Below are 21,266 nucleotides of genomic sequence, written 5' to 3'. Positions count from 1 at the left end.
AAAAATGGACACAAATGGCAAAATCTAATTCTATCCACCAGAATTGTAACATTGAAATAAATGGGGGATTTGGTACATGGGCGTGCGTGTGTTTTGTGAAAATATAACTTGGCATTCTCGTAAAATAGCAAAAGGTCTGTCATCAACCTGCCGATGGTCGTGGGTTTCCCCGGGCTCTGCCCGGTTTCCTCCCACCATAATGTTGACCGCTCTCGTATAAATGAAATATTCTTGCATGAGCACGGCGTTAAACACCAATCAAATAAAAAAAAAAAAAAAACAAAATATTTGGAATCAGCCAGCCTTTCTGTAATAAATTGGAATACATTACTATTGGTACCGGAAAAAAGGTGTTTCTTACAAACATCGGCGGCTATAGGCTTGTGAGACAAACATCGCCAAGCGAAGCGGCAGTTTGACCACATGGGCCTGGATATGAACGTGCGACTTCATTGGCCAAAAGCTTGTGGTCCAATAACTCACTCCAAACGCCAATTAACTATGTTCTGAAGACTCAAGGTTTATAGACAGGATATTTAACGCAGATGTATTTTAGGATAGCAGTACGGAATAGAACAAAAATATCATCAATAAGCTTTCGAAGTTTTACGAGGTAAAACCATGGGAGCAGGGGACGTAACTTCACCCAAGGGCTGATAACTCTGGACTCGAACAACATGGTGGTAAGTGTCAACGTCTTGCCAAAGTGCGATAAACAAACGTTTGATGCACTGATGGACATGCTATGGTTGAAACACTTCTTTACATTTTCGTTCCAGAAAATAGGCTTGCAGATAAACGTTAACCTGGAAAACTTGACGAAGTTTAGGCCAGAAGGCGATGACTTCCGGTGGTATGTCAAGGTATCAAAACGAAACTTTTACAACAACAACACGCATGTAAACACACTGTAGCCGTGGAGATGTCAATAGCCTATTTGGCTGAAGCATTTAGATGTAGACACTTCCATAGCAAAGGGCCTGGATGACTTTACAGACTCGTCACCATAATCGATAAAGATGAACTGTGTAGCAGAAAAATAATTAACATTCTCAGAGATCATAAAAACTTAGAGGTGACAAATTATATATATATATATACATATTTATTATTATTAGTGCTATTCTGCAACTCAGCAAGGTGTCATATTTGATGGCTTATGTTTTGGTCCTTCATTTTGCAGCTGTTTAGTACAAGTTGTACAATAGCTATTGGAAAACATCTTTTTTGTATCGCACCAATGCGATCGCTGTGAGTTCAAGTCCAGCTCATGCTGGCTTCCTCTCCGGACGTGCATGGGAAGGTCTACCAGCAACCTGCAGATGGTCATGGATTTCCCCTGGGCTCTGCCCAGTTTCCTCCCAACATAATGCTGAGATTAAGTGAGATATTCTTGAGTATGGCGTAAAACACCAATCAAAAAAAAAAAAAAAGAATCTTTTTTGTACCATGCTTTAGAATGTGATTGACTAAATAAAATAACCTGTGTGGATGGATAATCAATTCTTAACAGTCAGAAACAAAATGTGAACTTAACCTCTTGTTATCACCTGAAGTTCTATCCTTAAATTAAGTCATGTACAATTAAACACTATTAAGTTTATAACCATTAGTGTAATCAGCAACTCATGTGTCATAGTTACATTCATTAAATGTTTCTTGTTTGTTGTAGTTGAAGTGTGCCAATTGTGGAGAAGAAACAACATCTTTTCAATATATGTGTCTTGAGGTAGTTTAATTTATTACTGCAGATTTAACATACAAATGTGTAAATGATGTTTAAATATTAGTTATCAGGACTTTCCCAAATTAAAGGCTTCTATAGCGGCAAGCAAATGATGTTGTTCTAGGGTGGAAGTGTTTATAACATTGTTAGTAGAGGTTAGTAGAAGTTTAAAGAGTTGATTAACTAGAGAAGATCCTGACTCTCTTGTTCTCCTTAAATGCTACAGTATTTGATGATTTGTTTGTTTGTTCTTTTGAATGGTGTCCTGAATAACTTGCTCAGAATATTACAAGATGGTTTTTAGCATGTACACCTTGAAGGAAGGGATTTATTCAGATCTGATCACCATGTTCATTTTTTTCCCATGTTATTGTTAAGTAACATAGAACAGCAAGTTGGCATATGAAGCTATGCCAAGCCTGGAAATAATTTTGAAGTCGCTGCAGCACAGAATGGCAAATCGTCCAGACATTCTAAGAGTATTAAGAAAGTTATAATGTTACTTACATGCAAGTTTTGTCCTGTACCAAATGGTTGGCTCCTGTCCTTGTCCTGTGGCTTATTTCCATGCTTGAGAGGTCCTGGCAACTTTCAAATTGTCAGATTTGACAATTTCCCTTAGCCATTTGTGCTATTTTTACTTCCTGACACATATTTTTCAGGAGTCTCATCCAGTGAAAGGTGGAAGAGGATCAGCCAGTCTGGTGATCAAATGTCACCTGTGCGGCAGAGAGAACACCATAGGTAACCAGCTGCATGACTAAGTCTCAACAGAGACGTCAAGAGGATGTCCAAAACAAATATTACGGTTTTAAGAGAAATGACGAAAGTCATGCCAAAAAAATGAGAAAAATTGTATATCTTTTTCTATTCCTTCCCTATTTTGTGCATATTTTCTGTCAGTATTCGGAAATGACTTTATCACTGAGCTAAATGGAAATGTGAGACCAACCCTGTTCTTATTCTTCCCGGGGCTAAAGAAATAAATAAATTAATTTAATTGTTTATTTGCTTGGTGTTTTACACCATACACAAGATTATTTCACTAATACAACGGCTGCCAGCATTATAGTGGGAGGAATCCCTGGACCATTTGCAGGTTGCTGACAGACCTTCCCACATACAGCAGGAGAGGAAGTCAGCATGAACTGGACTTGAACTCACAGCGACTGCATTGGTGGGAGACCTTAAACAAATAGAAAATAATGTATTATTATAAATATATAGACATAAAAATGATGTGACAGAAAACATGATGGCAAAGTATCTTGTATTTCAGACATAATAAAAGACTCACTGAAATCTTACGATGCAGATGATGTAGGCAAATTCAAAACCATTGTTGTGTTTGACTGTAGAGGAGTGGAGCCAACAGATTTCTCACCAAGAGTGAGTTACTTCTTTCTCTTAAGTACAGCATGATAGGATGTTTTTTTTTAACAGTTACAGTTAATATCTGCATATAAGGTGAATTTTGACATCTCTTCTTTTTAGGCAAGTAACATTTGAAATTATGTGTTACATTATAGCCTGGCATTTTTTTAACTGCAATGTTTAAAAATAGAATAATGGAGTGAGTGCTTGGGGTTTAACGTCGCACTTAACAATTTTCAGTCATATGACAACAAAGGAATCCTGAGAGTCCATGTGATGAGCCTCCTTGTTGCAAGCTGGTTTTCCACTACTCTTTTATCTAGTGCTGCTTTACTGAGACGCCTTACCGAAGCCAAGTAAGCCGCCCCGCCCAAGCCATTATACTGATATGGGTCAACCAGTTGTTGCACTATCCCCTTCATGCTGAATGCCAAGCGAGGAAGTTACATCTTCCTCTTTTAAAAAATAATGGAAATTTTTTATCATGTCAAAATATGCCTCTGTTTATTAAGTTTGAAATTAGCTGTGATGCCCTACATTGTATATAGTTTGTGATTATTTTATATTACATGTAGGTTCATCTATATTTTGTATATGCTGTGTATACATGTGAACAACTTATTGTGTGAATGTGTGTATATATGTGAACAACTTATTGTGTGAATGTGTGTATATATGTGAACAACTTATTGTGTGAATGTGTGTATACATGTGAACAACTTATTGTGTGAATGTGTGTATACATGTGAACAACTTATTGTGTGAATGTGTGTATACATGTGAACAACTTATTGTGTGAATGTGTGTATACATGTGAACAACTTATTGTGTGAATGTGTGTATACATGTGAACAACTTATTGTGTGAATGTGTGTATATATGTGAACAACTTATTGTGTGAATGCGTGTATACATGTGAACAACTTATTGTGTGAATGCGTGTATACATGTGAACAACTTGTGTGAATGTGTGTATACATGTGAACAACTTATTGTGTGAATGTGTGTATACATGTGAACAACTTATTGTGTGAATGTGTGTATACATGTGAACAACTTATTGTGTGAATGTGTGTATGTATGTGAACAACTTATTGTGTGAATGTGTGTATACATGTGAACAACTTATTGTGTGAATGTGTGTATACATGTGAACAACTTATTGTGTGAATGTATGCACTTGAGGCAGATTGATTTGGTAACTGATTCTTCTCCCTCAGAAAATAAAGTTGTTAGTTGTGAGGAGTCTTGTCGCATTTTTATTTTGTGAATCATTTTTTGACATTTTAGATGACTTTACCACAATTTTGTGAAATAGTCTCCTCTTGTATTTCAGATACATTACAATCATCTAAAAACATCAAGATTTGTAGATCTTCAAACTTTTCGCATGTTTGCAAAGTGTTAATTCAAGCAAATTCTGAAGGCATTATTCTGTGTGGACTGATAAAATTATACTTTTTGTAATTGGCTAATCCAACCAATGTAGTTTTGTCCAAAATCAGATTATAAACGTTCATAAATTGCACTAAAAGTTGCTCTTTGATATGCGAAAATGTTGAGGAATTAGAGTAATGGCTTTAATTGAATTTTGTTTTTGCAGACAGGCTTTGTGGCAGAGGGAACGGACTCTGGTGTACAGTTTAATGAGATTACTTTATCTGATGGGGTGAGGACTGATAGGGAACTTGTAAAACTCCTTCCTGCCTTTAACAGAGTGGTTCAGAGCTGTGTACTCTGGTTGGCTGCCCTGTAGCACATCACATTTATTGGTGTATATGTACTCAAATTACTGCATCATTGGAATGTAAGGTAGTGCTGACCTCGTGTATAAAATATTTTGCACTGGGCCAATGTGATGGTAGAGTACTCAGGGTTGGAAAGGGACTTTGAGAACCTTGAAAAGCCTGGAAAAGTAAGGGTTTTTTATTGTTGGGCTTGGAAAAACCTTAAAATTGAGTCAGATGAAGAACCTGAGTTACTGTTTTTTTACATTGTATATTCTCTTGATCAAACTTTTTAAGCATTGAAATTGCTTATAATGGGCTGCTGTGTATTTCTGAAGGACTGGAAGTTTAACTAATAATGATCATTTCGTATATTGCTTCAAGTCTGTATAAATGTAGAACTTATATTTCAAGTAGCCTGGAAAATGTGAAATTTTAGCCTGGAAAAGCTTTGAAAAAGCCTGGAAATATGAAGTCTGTAAAATGTTTTAACCCTGTACTGTTACATGAAATGTGTTTTTTGTCATGTTTTGTTCCCAGGACTGGTGTGATTATGATGAACGGTCCAAGGTGTCTGTAGGTGTGTACGAATTTCAACACAAATTCGTGAAGTCGAAGTGAGACTTTTGACAAATTATATAATTTGCTCATATCAAATGACTCAGCTAAATTATGACTTACAATTCATGTATAACGTCAACTCTAAGTTGTGTCGTCATTTTTAAATGTTGTCATGTTATAATTCTTAGGAACCAAAACATCAGTTCGTGTATGCATCATTTAAAACTATATGAAACAGATCTGAATCCTTATGCATACATGTGACAAATATGTAAACTTACTATCTCTGCTTGAACATTAACCATAAATAAAAAAAAGGAAAAGATTGTTACTAGTAAGTTACTGGGAATTTAAAGACAGTTCTGTTAGAACATTTATCAACCAAATTGTAATTGTAAAACCCATGCGCTAGCTGTGATGTTTTGAATATAGACACTCGTGTTGGCGTCACACCAAAGAAGCAGTTTGTCAAACTACATAGAACTGAATATAGCAATCTTACGACACATTGAAACCTTATCAGCTTATTTTCTTGTGAAGGTGCCCATAATCAGTACACAATAAATACTGAAACTTTGACTGGCTTAAACAGTTACAGCCGTGGCACATTCCAGGAATTATGTATTTATTTGATTTAAGTCTTGGGTTTTGCACCACACTGTAGAATATTTCACTTATACCACGACAGCAAGCAATATGGTGAGAGGAAACCAGGCAGAGCCTGGGGGAAACACACAACCATCTGCAGTGGGGCAAAGAAGCAATACATGTGGGTTCTCTGCACACTTCAGCAAAACGTGAGAGTTGAAACAATGGACGGTCTGGTAGATGAGTAAATATGCTTTGACTGGGTGTTTTCAGCATGGCCTTTCAGTGAGGCAGCTCTAGAAACACACGCAGTGCTGACAATGGATTGAGCTGTTACAAAATGGCACCATCACAAAACAATTGGGTTACACCTTTAGAAAGAAATAAGCAAGAAAGAAGCTTCTTATTGTCCTGTGGTTGTCCAATTAGTTCGAAATTTAGGCATGGAATTAACTGAAAACCACTTTGTTCTCCACTGATTTGACATGCAAGTCAGTACGTCACACCTGGGTAAGTTCATCAAAAACTTGTTTGGTTGTTTATTCTTGATACTCTGGTTTCTTTTGGGTTTTGATAAAAATGATGGCAGCCATGTGAAAAGTTTTTTAAATAGGGTATTGCACAACAATGTCGCAAAACAGTCAAATAACTGAAACATATTTTGAGAAAATGCATGTCAGGAGAAATGGACATGGAAGTACAGCCATTACTGCCCTGTAAATCTGGCATGTTGAAGTTGAGGTGTTTGACCTTCATCAAAGATGTTCATGGATCACCTTGCGTGGTCTAACATTTGTTGGAAAAAGCTTGTCTTCCACCAACATAGTGTGCACAAGTGGGAAAATTTGTCAGTAACTCACCAAAGGATGGTGTTTTACTCGGGAATCTTCTTTTTCCAGACTAACACTCCTGAATAAGGTTGCATAAGTGAAATTTTTTTTAGCATGGTGTTAAACAAAATTCAGATAAATGGATAAACATTAAAGAAACGAAATAATGCCATCTTCAGCCGCCTCCCGCTGACAAACTTGAATGTCTGTACAAGTTTTGGGGGTCTTCCTTGAGGTCTTAACAATTTATTTATGTCTTTGGTGTTTTACGCCGTACTGAAGATACATCACATATACAATGGTGGTCAGCAGTATGATGGGAGGAAACTGGCCTCTGGAAACTCACGACTGTTTGCTCATTACTGGCAGACTTTATCATGTATGACTGGAGAGGAAGCCACCATGAGTCAGATTTGAACTCTTAGCGACGGCAAGGCGTCATGGCGCTTACCTCTAACCATAATGCTGGCCATCGTTGTATAAGTGAAATATTCTTGAGTAAGGCATAAAACACATATCAGATAAATAAGTAAATAACAAACCTGTTTACTCTGTTTGTGAATCATTACAAACTAGTGAGACTGCTTCGCTGGCCTAATGGTTAGAGCCTCAAAACTTTGAGATCCCCGGGATAAAACCCAGGTCAGATTTTACCAAAGACTTTATAAATGGTATTTTCTGCTGCCTTGCTTGGTGCTTAGCACTGAGTGGTTAAAGCAAGAGAACAAGACTGGTTGACTGGGTGGGGTGTCAGTATAATGTGACTGGGTGATGTTTCAGTATAATGTGACTGGGTGATGTGTCAGTATAATGTGACTGGGTGGGGTGTCAGTATAATGTGACTGGGTGATGTGTCAGTATAATGTGACTGGGTGGGGTGTCAGTATAATGTGACTGGGTGGTGTGTCAGTATAATGTGACTGGGTGATGTGTCAGTATAATGTGACAGGGTTTGGTGTCAGTACAGTGTGACTGGGTGGGGGTGTCAGTATAGTGTGACTGAGTGGTGTGTCAGTATAATGTGACTGGGTGGGGTGTCAGTACAGTGTGACTGGGTGATGTGTCAGTATAATGTGACAGGGTTGTGTGTCAGTATAATGTGACTGGGTGATGTTTCAGTATAATGTGACTGGGTGATGTGTCAGTATAATGTGACTGGGTGGGGTGTCAGTATAATGTGACTGGGTGATGTGTCAGTATAATGTGACTGGGTGGGGTGTCAGTATAATGTGACTGGGTGGTGTGTCAGTATAATGTGACTGGGTGATGTGTCAGTATAATGTGACAGGGTTTGGTGTCAGTACAGTGTGACTGGGTGGGGTGTCAGTATAGTGTGACTGAGTGGTGTGTCAGTATAATGTGACTGGGTGGGGTGTCAGTATAATGTGACTGAGTGGTGTGTCAGTATAATGTGATTGGGTGGTGTGTCAGTATAATGTGACTGGGTGGTGTGTCAGTATAATGTGACTGGGTGGGGTGTCAGTATAATGTGACTGGGTGGTGTGTCAGTATAATGTGACTAGGTGTGATGCCATGTCTGGTGTTTTTAGCATGATACATCAGTGGTGGCAGCACTTAATGATCCATCTACACACACCTAATAACTCCTCCTCGTGCAATGACTGAAAACTTGTCAAGTACAAGAAACCCCATACATATTACAAACTAGAGTTTTGACAGGAATTCTTTCCCTAAATTTCAGAGGGATTAGCGGGCATCAGTATTTCACAAACAACAGTACAGTCTGAATGTATGCACAAAGTTTATTACAATAAAAAAATGTTCATACCTCTGATAATCAGATAGTAAACAGTACATTATTTTTATGTGTTTATCACAGTCATAAAGCATGTATAATCAGCAAAAACTATCCACAACATGGGATAAGAAAATTTGGGGACATGTTTCAAAATAGATCATCTTTATGGTACTATAATTCCTCCACATATTTTGCATATGAAAGATCAACTTTCACTGTGATTTTTCACCTTTTAATTTGATTCTGAAGAAAGAATTACATTGATTAACTAAACAGATTTCAGGGCTTCATGAAAAGTACAATTTTATCTATCTGCAATGCATAATACCCATGCTTGAAGAAAGATTTTGTAAACGTGAAAAAATCAAAGAATTGTAGCACATGTAAATCTCTGCTAATCTTACATCGTCTCACTCTTAACAAGCACACGCATTGTAAATGGAAAGTTAATACCGGTATGTGAATGATCGTTGATCGTTAAATTTGTATATACTCTAAATGACCCAATAATTCGACCACAAAAGTGCATTTCTGGAGAACAATAAATCTCATGAGAGATCACTTCTGGTGATTAAAATTATTATTAACATTTTCCAAGAAGGATATCATCCTACCTTTCAAACACCTCTCAAAGCACCTTTCTAAAATCAATATAACTCCCAGAGTCTGGGAAAATTGGTAACTTAGTAATGGACTAACCATGATTTCACCTTCGCCAAAAGACCCAGTCTATTTGGTGATCTCTATCGACCTCAGTCCGGATAAGCTACGATGAGACATTTAACATCACTTTTCTGGGCCAGGTTTCCAAAAATGGAAGGATGGGTGGGGAGGATTCTCCTTCTAAACTGCTGCCTTCAAAATGGCTGTACATGTACATCCTAGATTTTGGTAGAAAACGATACACAACTAGGACTTGCTGGGTACAAGGTAATATTAAGACCATTCATAGTGAGGTAGTTTTACACGCAGTATAATAATTTATTTGTTTGATTGGTGTTTTACGCTGTACACAAGAATATTTCACTTATACGATGGCGGCCAGCATTATAGTGGAAGGAAACCAGGCAGAGCCAGGGGGAAACCCACGATCATCGACAGGTTGCTGGCAGACCTTCCCATATACGGCAGGAGAGGAAGCCAGCATGAGCTGGACTTTAACTCACTGCGACAGCATTGGTGGGAGGCTCCTGGTTCATTGCAGAATGCTGGCGGGCTAACCCCCATGGCCACGGATGCCCCGAGTATGATAATGATATGTTAATGATCAGCAACCTGACAAATCCTTCGGCAACTCTTGGGCTTTTCACTCCAGCCAGTTTAAAATGTTGTCTGCAGGATATCAAATTAAGTATAATATTGGAGTCAAATTAAGTCTCGAGCATGTTAGAGTTATTAATGAAAAAAACAAACAAATCGTGTAATAGCACGAAACATAAAACATAAACATAAAATAAATCTATATGTATATTTATATGTATTTAATCTTGTATCTTATTACTACCATGGTCTGAATCACTTTAATATGTAATGTTTTTGCAAATATAAGGCTCAGATGCAGATTATGGGCGGCCATGAGAGTACTGTATTTCGAATTTTGTCCACAACTAAGCCACTGATTTTCAGGATTCTGAGAATTCTGATGATCAGAAAGGTGTTTTCATGGTTTATACAGAGTGCAGAATGATATCCTCCTGAATAAACATAAGCAGCCTCAGCAAAAGCAATACTTCACAACATCTGTATTCCTGTAAATATTCACCTTTTGGGTGAAATGTTAGCTTTAATACAGTGCTTTTTATGCTTGGTACATGTACACGTCATCCCAAAGCATCTGTACCGTTTCCACCCACCACTCCAGTTCTAAGGAAAAGACAAAGTGCACTTTAAATTTTAAATCAAGCACTCAATAAATCAAACGTATAAGGCCTGCCACGCACGAGTAGATCTATGCACCTCAGAGGTCATGGTTATGCTCCATATATTACATTTTCTACACTTTTTCCATTTTTGCCGTAATCTAATGTTAAATTTTTGGCAGTAACCTAATGTAACATGTTTGCAGAAACCTAATGTCACTTTTGGTAGTAACATAATGCCATATTTTTGTACTAACCAAATGTCACACTTTTTGCAGTAACCTATGTCATACTTTTTGCAGTCATCTGATGTCACACCTTTTGTAATAATCTCATTTCACACTTCTGCAGTAACCTAATGTCACTTTTTTTGCAGTAACCTGATGTCACTTTTTTTTGCAGTAACCTGTCACACTTTTTGCAGTCATCTGATGTCACACTTTTTGCAGTAACCTAATGTCACACTTTTTGATGTTAGCTAAAAAGAACACTTTTTGCAATTATCTAATGTCATACTTTTTGCAGTTACCTAATGTCACACTTTTTGAAGTAACCTAAAGTCACACTTGCAGTGTGCTGTCCAGAATAGTCATGTGAAGACGTCAGTATATTCTAGATAGTCTCCATGGCTGGGAGCTTTCTGGGCTATCTGAGGACATACTGTTAGCCAGCTACCAGTTCAAATCTACGACACTCAGCATTCGTCACTTGTAATATGGCAGACATAGGAAACTTAGGTTTGTTGGCAAGGCTACCAAAAAAACTTGCCTGCAGGAGACACAAGCATGCAAAACTTCAGCTCAATACATACAGTAATGAAATTTGTAATTTTACGGTAATTAATATGCACACAGCGTACTAATGATGGAACATTCCCCTCGTGTTATTGTGCTCTATATGTGTGCAAAACCTGAGCTCAATACAAGCAGTACATTTTAAAATACCACCCTAACATTTACTTTAACATTGCCTTCTGTGACTGGATGCCAATGGTGACACTCAGAGTATGACTTGTACATTGTACAGACAATATAAAAATGAAATGCTCTGGCCGTACGTGGGAAGGTCTGCCAGCAACCTGCGGAACATCAATCACATAAATCAAATAAAACTGAAATGTGAACATTTGCACAAACTAACTGGTGTTAACAAGTGCTGCATGGACACTGTCTCACATTTTAGGCTAGCAGTCTGTCTGAAGGGCATGTATCTGTCATCTGCCATCCACAGATTATTAGAGCGGGGAATATTGACGGTCTACATAGCTGTCCGACACATGTTAAGCTGACTGAGGGGTCCTGGGCTTAACCACATGCACCTGCTGTAGGTTCACTCCTGTCTGCAATGCCCTCACAACCGAGTCTGTCTTTTTCTTTACTGGTAAAACTCTGTCCCGTGGGTCAAGGGCTGGGAGTTGTGGACAGGAGCATGCAGCCCTCTGCTCTATCATCTGAAAACATAATCACTTTACAGGTAGAAATGAATAACTGTGATACACTGATAAAGTGGACCTGTACACTTTGTCCAAACAGGTGTGGAAAACAACATGTATTCCCTTGCCATAGGTAGGCCTAGATTATCATAGCCAATAAGATGGAAAAAAAAAGCAGTAGAGATCTTCAAAAGCTACTCAAGTTTCAAAGCCTTTGTGCTTCAAAAGATGGGTAATAATATAATAAACATTAAAGTTCTGTGGTTTGCTTTTATCAATTATAACAAATTTGCAGGGTGTGAATGCCTCTAATGCAAACCTTGGAGGATCTCATGAAACCAAAACTTTCCTTTTACTACCCAAGGCCACGCGCTTCCACATGATGTTTCTTTGTAATGATGACATATTTATGGCGCTACCTCACTGCAATGCCATGCTGAAGTCACCAGGCACTGTATACAGCATTCCATCGAAGACTGAACAACACCTACAATACCAGCGCTCAATGAAGTCAAAATTCTTACTACTGCTACCCTACTCAAATTTTTAAATAGACTTTTTGTTACACTTTAAACCCATTTTTTTTTACAAAAACACTCTATTTTACATGTTGCTTTCAAATCACAAGGCTCTGCCACTTGTATTTACTGTCCCTACTGAATGCAAAAAAAAAATCATTGCTCTCTCATTTTGGAAGCCAAAATTACTGTTAGGTTAATTCCCAAGATATTGAGTGTTTCGACGCTGAAAGCACATAATATTGAATTCATTTTGTTGCACGGCAGTTTTGCAGAGAACTTCTGCTACTTGTAAACCTATGGATGTGTACACATCTGTGAGCTAATGATGGCTGGTCACGGCAAACAGACACAACTAACCCTAGTTCCTCAACCTTTAAGCATATTTAAGACCAACTTTAAGAGCAATTTACGCATCTTAAATTGGCTTTTGGAGGCAAAACTACATGGGTTGGATTGGCCAATCTCAGGGCTTCACAAAAAGCATAATTTTATCCGTGTACACAGAATAAATCTTGATTAATCATCTTGCAAACATGCAAAAAAGGTTTAAGTCTTTAATACAAGTAAAAGGTTTGATGGTACTTCTGTTTGACTCCACCTTTAACTTCTGGAAAACATAAGGCTAAACACTTTGTAACTTAGACACTTTGTTTTCTGAGAAAGAGATGACCTGACCTGACCACACCCCAGCAATCCTGAAAACAACACTGAACATATTTGTTTTAAAGCAAATACATAAATGAGACGTGAAAGTCAGGAATGTTGTAATTAACAGTAATTAATATGCACAAAGGGCGTGACGGATAGACCATAAACCTCTTGTTATTTTGCTTTTCATGTATACACAAAAACACGCTGTTCTATTTGTGACACTCCCTTTAACACTGCTTCCTATACACGAAAACCTAAGTCGTGAAACCAGTTATTTAAGGTAATAAGTATGCTCATTGCAAATCCCAACTTGTTTTTCTACTTTTATGCCTGTAAACCAAACCTGAGCTCAACATGTGCTGTACTTTTTGAAATATCGCCCATAACGTTGCTTTCTCTGTTATAGGACACTCATGCTCACAGTACTACATAAAGCTACCCCTGTACTTTGCTCAAGGGAGTTAACAAAAGAGACGCACATATGCGCCCACTGTACCTTGGGCATGATGAAGTCGAGGTGCTTAACACGTGTGTCGTTGGCGGGGTGTGTGGACAGCCACTCCGGAGTCTTGGCCCCCTCCAGACGAGCCAGGCAGTCCATGATGGTCCAAAAGGCAGAGCTTTCTCGCACGTCAAAACACGCCTGGAAAGACAAGAAAACACGAACAAAATGATGCAGTGTTTAGAGTTTGATACGGGCATAAGTCAAGAATTTTGTAACAACTGATGGTCATTCGCTTCCGAGGGCATCTACTGTTTTTTTATTTGATTGGTGTTTTACGCCGTACTCAAGAATATTTCACTTATACGGCGGCGGCCAGCATTATAGTGGATGGATACCTGGCAGAACCCAGGGTGTACACTGCCTGTTCATCTTACAACTTTGCCTGCTGTTAGTGTAAATTCCAACATGTTTTCATGGAGAAATTTTGGTGTAGTCAACATTTGCAAGGTGAAGCATATCATTAAACTCACATGCATCGGATGAAGAAATGGACAGGGATTATGAACAACCATGTCACGCTCCGGACAACAACTGTATGTTCCGGACAGCACACAGAAAAACATGGTACACCAATACTTGCAATACATGCTATGTTTTTACATAAACATAACCCCATAGACCTAACTCACCAAGTGCTCTATCAACATGTTATCTCTTTATGGTAAACCAATTTTGATGTCTTTTTACATACACGTTCCTTGGCTGGCAGAAATCCTCCCACTGTTTGACTAAGAGTGGATTCCACTGCAATCTGCTGAACTATTTCAGCAAACTTGTCAGCACAGTTTTCTTACCTTAGCACACAGCTGAAGTCCTACTTTATCAGCTTCTGACTCTAGCTTCCTGCTGTAAGGCAGATGAAGGGTGAACTGAAAAAACACAACAACAATATTTCATGATTGATGTCCAGTACAACATACTGCCAAACATTTCAAACTACAGGCCCAGTGATCACAAAGCACTCTTAGACTTAAGTCAAAATTTCAAATCACTTTCAAAGTGTTATTTCTCATATAACAAGGCCAAAATATTGCTTGACACTGTAAATTCTGGGTAAGTCAAGGTAAAACAAATTTAAACTAAAATAACAGAAGGGAACATAACAAGTTTAGTTATTGAAATTTTGACTTAAGCCTAAGATCGCTTCGTGATCCGGGGGCCTGGTCTATACAGGAAGGAAATCAAAAGTAGATGCATGGAAAACCACTCCTTAGGATTTAAGTAGCTGACTTCATCTAGCTGTCACCAGCCCTGATAGCACAGTTGGTAGAGCATCTGCTTCGGGAGCAGCAGACCCAAGGTCAATCCTGGGTTGAGTAACACCTAAGACTTTAAAAGAGGGAGTTGTAACTTGGCGTTCAGCGACTGGTTGACCCATATCAGTATAATGGCTGGGGCAGGGCGGCTTACTTGCCTTTGGTAAGGTGTCTCAGAGAAGCAGCACTGGATAAAAGAGCGGCAGGAAATCCATCCTGCTACAAGGAGGCATATTACATGCACTCTAAGGATTCCTTCATTGGCATATGACTGAAAAATTGTTAAATACGACGTTAAACCCCAAGCACTCACTCTCTCACTCTCTCCCTCATCTAGCTGTCAGCACTGAATGGAACTCTACCCATTACACCAGTGAGCCAAAGTCAGACATATTCTACTTGTCTGGAAGCATATTAATAGCATTATCACTCTGATTACATATTCATAAACAAAACTTACATAAATCAGTATTACACATTTTATAAAAAAACAGCACATGCAATTTCGAAAATAAATAGTTGGACAAAAATTTGCAATGGAGACTCCAAATGATCTATGCTGATAAACTTCTTATCTCTTAAAGTCAAGTTCAAAGTTACATGAACTACCTGTAGACTAGGGAAATTTCTCTTAAAAACCTCTGAAACTCTTAAAACCTTTTCTAATTCAGGACAAGTCTTGGTAAGGCCTATATATACTGTTTCCACCTACATCCACCACTTTATTGTAGAACCACTGTGTGACTACGGCAATTCCGTCAGTAGGCATGACGGCCCAGATAGCAGCCATTACAGCAATGATCATCCAGTCCACAAGTTGGGCAAAGCTTAGTTGTTCAGCCTGGGAATATCAACACAGGAGAGTTATACACAAAGAAAGACAGACGAACATGGTGGCACACAGACAGGCTGGCACACAGACACACAGAGACACACATGTAGACAGGCTGGTACACAGAGAGACACGGACAGATGGACAGACAGCGTACACAGAGACAAGCAGACAGAGAGACAGGCAGACAAGCAGACACACAAGCAGACAGACACGCTTACAGAAAAACAAGCACACAAACAGACAAGCAGACACATAGACAAACAGAAACAGACAGGCTGGTACACAAAGACACACAGGCTGGTAAACAAAGAGACAGAGGCAGCCGGACGGGCAGAAAGACATGCAGAAACATAGATAAACAGAGACAGACACACAGGCTGGCACACAGACAGGCAGACACACAGGCTGACAGACACATAAACACACAGTGTACACAGAGACAAGAAGACAAACAGAGAGACAGGCAGGCACACAGACAAGCAGACACACAGACAAACAGAGACAGTCAGATAGGCTGGCACACAGACTGGCAGACACACAGACTGGCAGACACTTAAACACACAGTGTACACAGAGACAACAAGACACACAGACAGGCAGGCTGGCAGGCACACTGTGTACCTGGCATAACAAGTACCTGATAATGAATACGAAATCATTTACAAAACTTAGTGAGCTGCTATCATTATGTCAAATTGCACAAGAAACCACTGCACTCAATCTAGATACATAGTTGTTTTCTGCTCTGAATGGCTAAATAGTCATCAACATTAGACATCTGGCTAAGATTTTAGACTGTAAACTACTACTGTAATTCTTCAACCATTTTGCATGTTTACAAGGTGTTTATTCAAGCATATTCTGAAGGTATTATTCTGTGTGAGCTGATAAAATCATACTTTTTGTGAAGCCCTGAAACTGAAAGTTGCTCTTTCATATGAGAAAATTGTTGAGGAATTAAAATAGAAGAATTTTGAACAGCCACTAAGCACGTCAAAATAATTTTGAATGCACTGTGAAGTCACATGAAAGAAAAATGTGATAAGGTATGTGATAACAAAGAATGTTTAAAGTAGTTTTTTTAGAGATAATGTTGCTCCTACACATACATTACACAAGAACAAAGCACACCATCCCGTACGTCACAGAAGGACATGACGACTTACAGCGTGTGAGAGAAGAGCATGGGCCAGCTCATGTCCGATCACAGCGGCCAGCTGATCTTCATTATCTGTCGTCTTTATCAGGCCCGTGAACACGAAAATGTGACCTGTCTGTCAGAGCAAAAATCTACAGCGCTTACATTGTTTACAAAGAGTCTGTACCTGACACACCTCTGGATATAAAGCCAAGACAAAGTACTAGAGACTGGGTTTGAATCTGCAAACCTCACAGACCTTTTTCATAGTAACCATTAGCTCATTTGACCAGCAAGTGCCCACTAATAAGGAAGCATGTTTGAGTGTTGTTCATACATGATCTCTGATTTAAATACACAAGTGTGGTTCTGTACTTAAGGTTACACAAACATATTCAGATTTAAACACATGGGTGTGGTCCTATACTTACAGGTAACACAAACGCATTCTAATTTAAACATATGGGTGTGGTTCAGTGCTCACAGGTAACACAAACACACTCTGATTTAAACAAATGGATGTGGTTCCATACTTACAGGTAACACAAACGCATTCTGATTTAAACACATGGATGTGGTTCTATAGGCTTACAAGTAACAACAATGCATTCTGATTTAAACACATGGATGTGGTCCTATAGACTTACAAGTAACAACAATGCATTCTGATTTAAACACATGGATGTGGTCCTATAGACTTACAACTAACAACAATGCATTCTGATTTGAAAACATGGATGTGGTCCTATAGACTTACAAGTAACAACAATGCATTCTGATTTAAACACATGGATATGGATGTGGTCCTATAGACTTACAAGTAACAACAATGCATTCTGATTTAAACACATGGATATGGATGTGGTCCTATAGACTTACAAGTAACAACAATGCATTCTGATTTAAACACATGGATGTGGTCCTATAGACTTACAACTAACAACAATGCATTCTGATTTGAAAACATGGACGTAGTTCTATACTTACAGGCGCTATGGGTGTGGTTTTATACTTACAGGTAACACAAATGCATTTCTCTCCGGATCATCCACGATGTTGACGGTCCACGTGCGCTCCTTGATCCGCGGGAAATCATGGTTGCTGGACACCAATCGCCTGGTGATCTCCACAACGCTTTTGTAATATGGGTGCGAGGTTGGCAAGCATATATCAGCATACTTCTGCACAAACTGTTATCAAAGATTTCTAAAATATTGCAAATGATTTAAAATGCAGGTAAAAAAAAAAGCATTTCTGGAGGCAAACAAATGTTATACAATATTACTTTTGATGCTGGAACTTAGGTTTTTCCACTAAGGCGTCACCGTACCTTCAAAACACCATTCTAAGATTAAGAAAACTCACTGAAACAGGCAGATTTTCCAGTTTCATCATGGGCAAAATTAACGGTCATTCAACGCATTTGAAATACTTTATTTAGTAACATGCTTTAACTAAATGGAAATCTCACTGTCTCTGCTTGGTGCTGTGCTATTTTGATGAACTGTTCATCGGTGACAACAATGAAGCGGATTCTGTGCGTGACTGGTGTTTCCTGTAGATGACTCAGGTAGTAGGCATATATCAACCCCGAGCACGCCAGACCAGCAAACACCAGCCAGTACCAGTGCTTTCTGACATTAGCCCACGTTAAGATTTTCTTGTGTTCTGGTAGCATTTTGTGCCATTTCCGAAAAGATCTGGGGAAACAAAAGTGACATTATGAAATCAAATATTCTGTTGGTGTACTTAGCCAAGTGTAAATAAAATATTCAATGAATCAATTGAACACCATATATTATTAATATTACTATGAATTTCAAACGAGCAAATTGGGACGAACTAAAAAAAACGAGCAAAAACAGTTACTGAAAACAGGTATCGTGTCAAAGCTACGGATACATACACTAATCTCAGTACATTTGATCATTTCTTGCATTTTTTGTCAATGTACATGGAGATCTCATAAGTACACATGTACCTGAATGAGCGAGAGACTACAGAGGCTTCAGCTTGAATGGCGATGATCGATGTGTTATATGTCTGTAGGGCCTATACATTTGGTCAGCTAGGCTAGTTTGGCCACTGCACATAAATGTTTGCTTTGGAAACAACTTGGCTGTTCAAAAAGTGTATTGTAAACACATATGAGTATTGTGAACACATATGTAGAATTAACTTCAACCTAGACTAAGGCAAAACTTGCATTTCTGCTTTTTAATTAGGATAAAACTAGAGTTAAAGAAAAATACAGAATAAATTAAACTTTTTAAACTATTCTTGAACAGAAATATATGAATTCAGTTATATGTACTCTATAGGTTAGACTTAATGGAGCTATAGTGACACTGTAGAGAGTCAATGATGCCATCAGTTCCCATTCATTAATCACTCCAAGCCCACTGGCCCCATAAAAAGTTATATTTTATGTATATTTATGTCATAAATGTAGTGAGCTTGACGAAGAGAACTGCTTTCTTTCCATTGGCTTCCCTCTTGAGAATTAACCAGCACCCGCTGTGAATTACATTTAGTCTACTGTTCACTGTAGCCACCAGTACAGTAACCATGATGGCAGGTGACACATGACAAGATATATTTATCGATTTCTTTCACTTTTTGTTTCACACCATACTCAAAATTTTTTAAACTAATATATAAGTCAACTTTATAGATGGACGAAACCAGGGTAAATCACTGACCTTTAGCATTAAGTCCCTGAAGAATTTATTATTTTTTTTATGTATTTATTTGATTGACGAATTAAAGATAAGACAATATTAAAGCGTATTAAATGTCAAGTTAAAACTTTTTCTCATGATAATATAAAATCAGCTCAATTCATAACCTATATGATCTTACCGGCCTGTGAGTAAAGCCGTTAACTTGGCAACTGGTTGCAGAAATACCCAGATGAAGGGAGGAATGTATGCCCGTGGGGTGGTGCGGAAGGGACGAAACCTCTGCGTTCTGTCCCCAGGGAAGCCTATACACAATCCCCCAACACAAGGTGCTCTGGGGTTTCGAAGATGACAAAAAACTGGGCATGTTTTCGAGACAAGAGATGAATACGAACGTCTTTGAAGGTAGGGCCGATAGTTTTCAAAGTTGCAAGGACGGTGATAAATTCTAACAGTTTGTGTCGTTTGACAGGCACTTTTTCTTCTTACAAGTCTTGCACAAGTAATGCTGGTGTTACAAGTTCTGTGCGATAAAAAACGTTGCAAACACGATCGTCCAGAAAAATAAACAGCAGTTGCCATGTTTTTACCACAAACCGGATAAGACACCCCTGTGATAGTTGCCAGACACAAACTAACTGCTCACTAAACACGTTTCTTGACAGATTTCATCGTTGGTCGACCAGATTTGTTTGACATTCACTCGTGAGCTCTGTCCACGCGGTTTCGTTATCACTGCGTCGTCAAGTCTGATCAACGAGGAAATGAGGCAATCCAAGGGAGGCGATTCTTTCCAAGCGGGAATATTTAAAGCGGAGTAGTCTTCTCTTGTTTGCACACAGTACCAGTGGGCGTAGTTGTTCAAAACTGGTTTAAGACTTAATACCGATTTTAACTTTAAGCCAAGTCTTTAATTTTGCACTTGACCTTAAAAAAATTTGTAACATTATATCAAGTATGAACTAAAACTGATGCTGTTATACTGCAGGGTTTGGCTAAAACGTTGAAGATAAAGTATACCCGTTTAGCTAATACTCTTTTGAACAACTGGGCCCTGAAGTTTTCAAGCGATCCCTTTCTATAAGCCGATTCAGCATTTCAGGAGTCTCACCAGTTCACGCAGGTTTGGGCGAGACAGGGTGGGGGCTCTCACGCATACTGCTGCTAAAATATGTGATTTTACGGGAGCTGCTACCGGCTCAGACCTGGCAAGATGTATGTTCAGTCTAGCAAGTACCTTAAAAGCTCCCATTAGTTTGTCCCGTCAATATTTGCATGAACTCGCGAGACTTCTGAAATGCAGACTTGGCTCATCACATTTGTTTGTTCTTTTGCAGAGAGTTAATGTCTTTTTCAGTTATATCAATTATTATAGCACAACAGTGTCTTCCTGTGCCAAAACATTTACAGTGCTGCCTCACTGGAGTCTTCTCCCACCATATTGCTGCTCACCAGCGTAAAAGTGAAATATTCTTGAGTACAGCATAAAACACCAATGAAATAAATAAATAAAATTCAAATGCAGTTTGATGCATAATTTGTCACTTATATACCAAAACCAGGCTTTAAAAAAAGTCAGTAAGGCCACACCAATTTAAAGTTTTGTTTGACAAGTAGAATGAACTTTTTCCAGTGTCATCGGAGGGTATAAAAATAAAAACGAAAAAAATCCTCTAATTTGCAGGAAATGTGAAGTGCCCTAGCCATTTGTGCTGTTGAAAACGTATTAATGTGATAAGAAAGCCTTGAGAAAAAAAAAAAGAAAAAAAAAAAAAAGAGGAAAATCATAAAAAAAAAACACTGAGACTGAACAAAATAAGATG

The 21,266-nt window shown here is 38.5% G+C and overlaps 2 protein-coding genes across 2 annotated transcripts; one reads left to right on the top strand and one right to left on the bottom strand.

Moving 5' to 3' along the window:
* Nucleotides 1–739: 739 nt before the first annotated feature.
* Nucleotides 740–5,493, top strand: LOC135471682 (CXXC motif containing zinc binding protein-like). The gene is made up of 6 exons (XM_064750994.1): nt 740–863; nt 1,673–1,729; nt 2,389–2,470; nt 3,006–3,115; nt 4,704–4,769; nt 5,368–5,493. The coding sequence occupies exons 1-6, from the start codon at nt 741–743 to the stop codon at nt 5,446–5,448; spliced, it is 519 nt and encodes a 172-aa protein (XP_064607064.1). The 5' UTR covers nt 740; the 3' UTR covers nt 5,449–5,493.
* Nucleotides 5,494–11,635: 6,142 nt separating this feature from the next.
* Nucleotides 11,636–20,185, bottom strand: LOC135470032 (metalloendopeptidase OMA1, mitochondrial-like). Its single transcript, XM_064748731.1, has 8 exons — nt 19,625–20,185; nt 18,234–18,462; nt 17,779–17,952; nt 16,791–16,898; nt 15,502–15,630; nt 14,328–14,402; nt 13,525–13,671; nt 11,636–11,874 (listed from the first exon to the last, which is right to left on the bottom strand). Exons 1-8 carry the CDS (start codon nt 20,023–20,025, stop codon nt 11,704–11,706), a joined length of 1,434 nt encoding a protein of 477 aa, XP_064604801.1. The 5' UTR covers nt 20,026–20,185; the 3' UTR covers nt 11,636–11,703.
* Between the last annotated feature and the right edge of the window lie 1,081 nt (nt 20,186–21,266).

The sequence above is a fragment of the Liolophura sinensis genome, chromosome 7, assembly GCF_032854445.1.
Source record: "Liolophura sinensis isolate JHLJ2023 chromosome 7, CUHK_Ljap_v2, whole genome shotgun sequence".
In the NCBI taxonomy this organism is placed as follows: Eukaryota; Metazoa; Mollusca; class Polyplacophora; order Chitonida; family Chitonidae; genus Liolophura; species Liolophura sinensis.
This window is presented reverse-complemented; position numbering and strand designations above follow the sequence as displayed.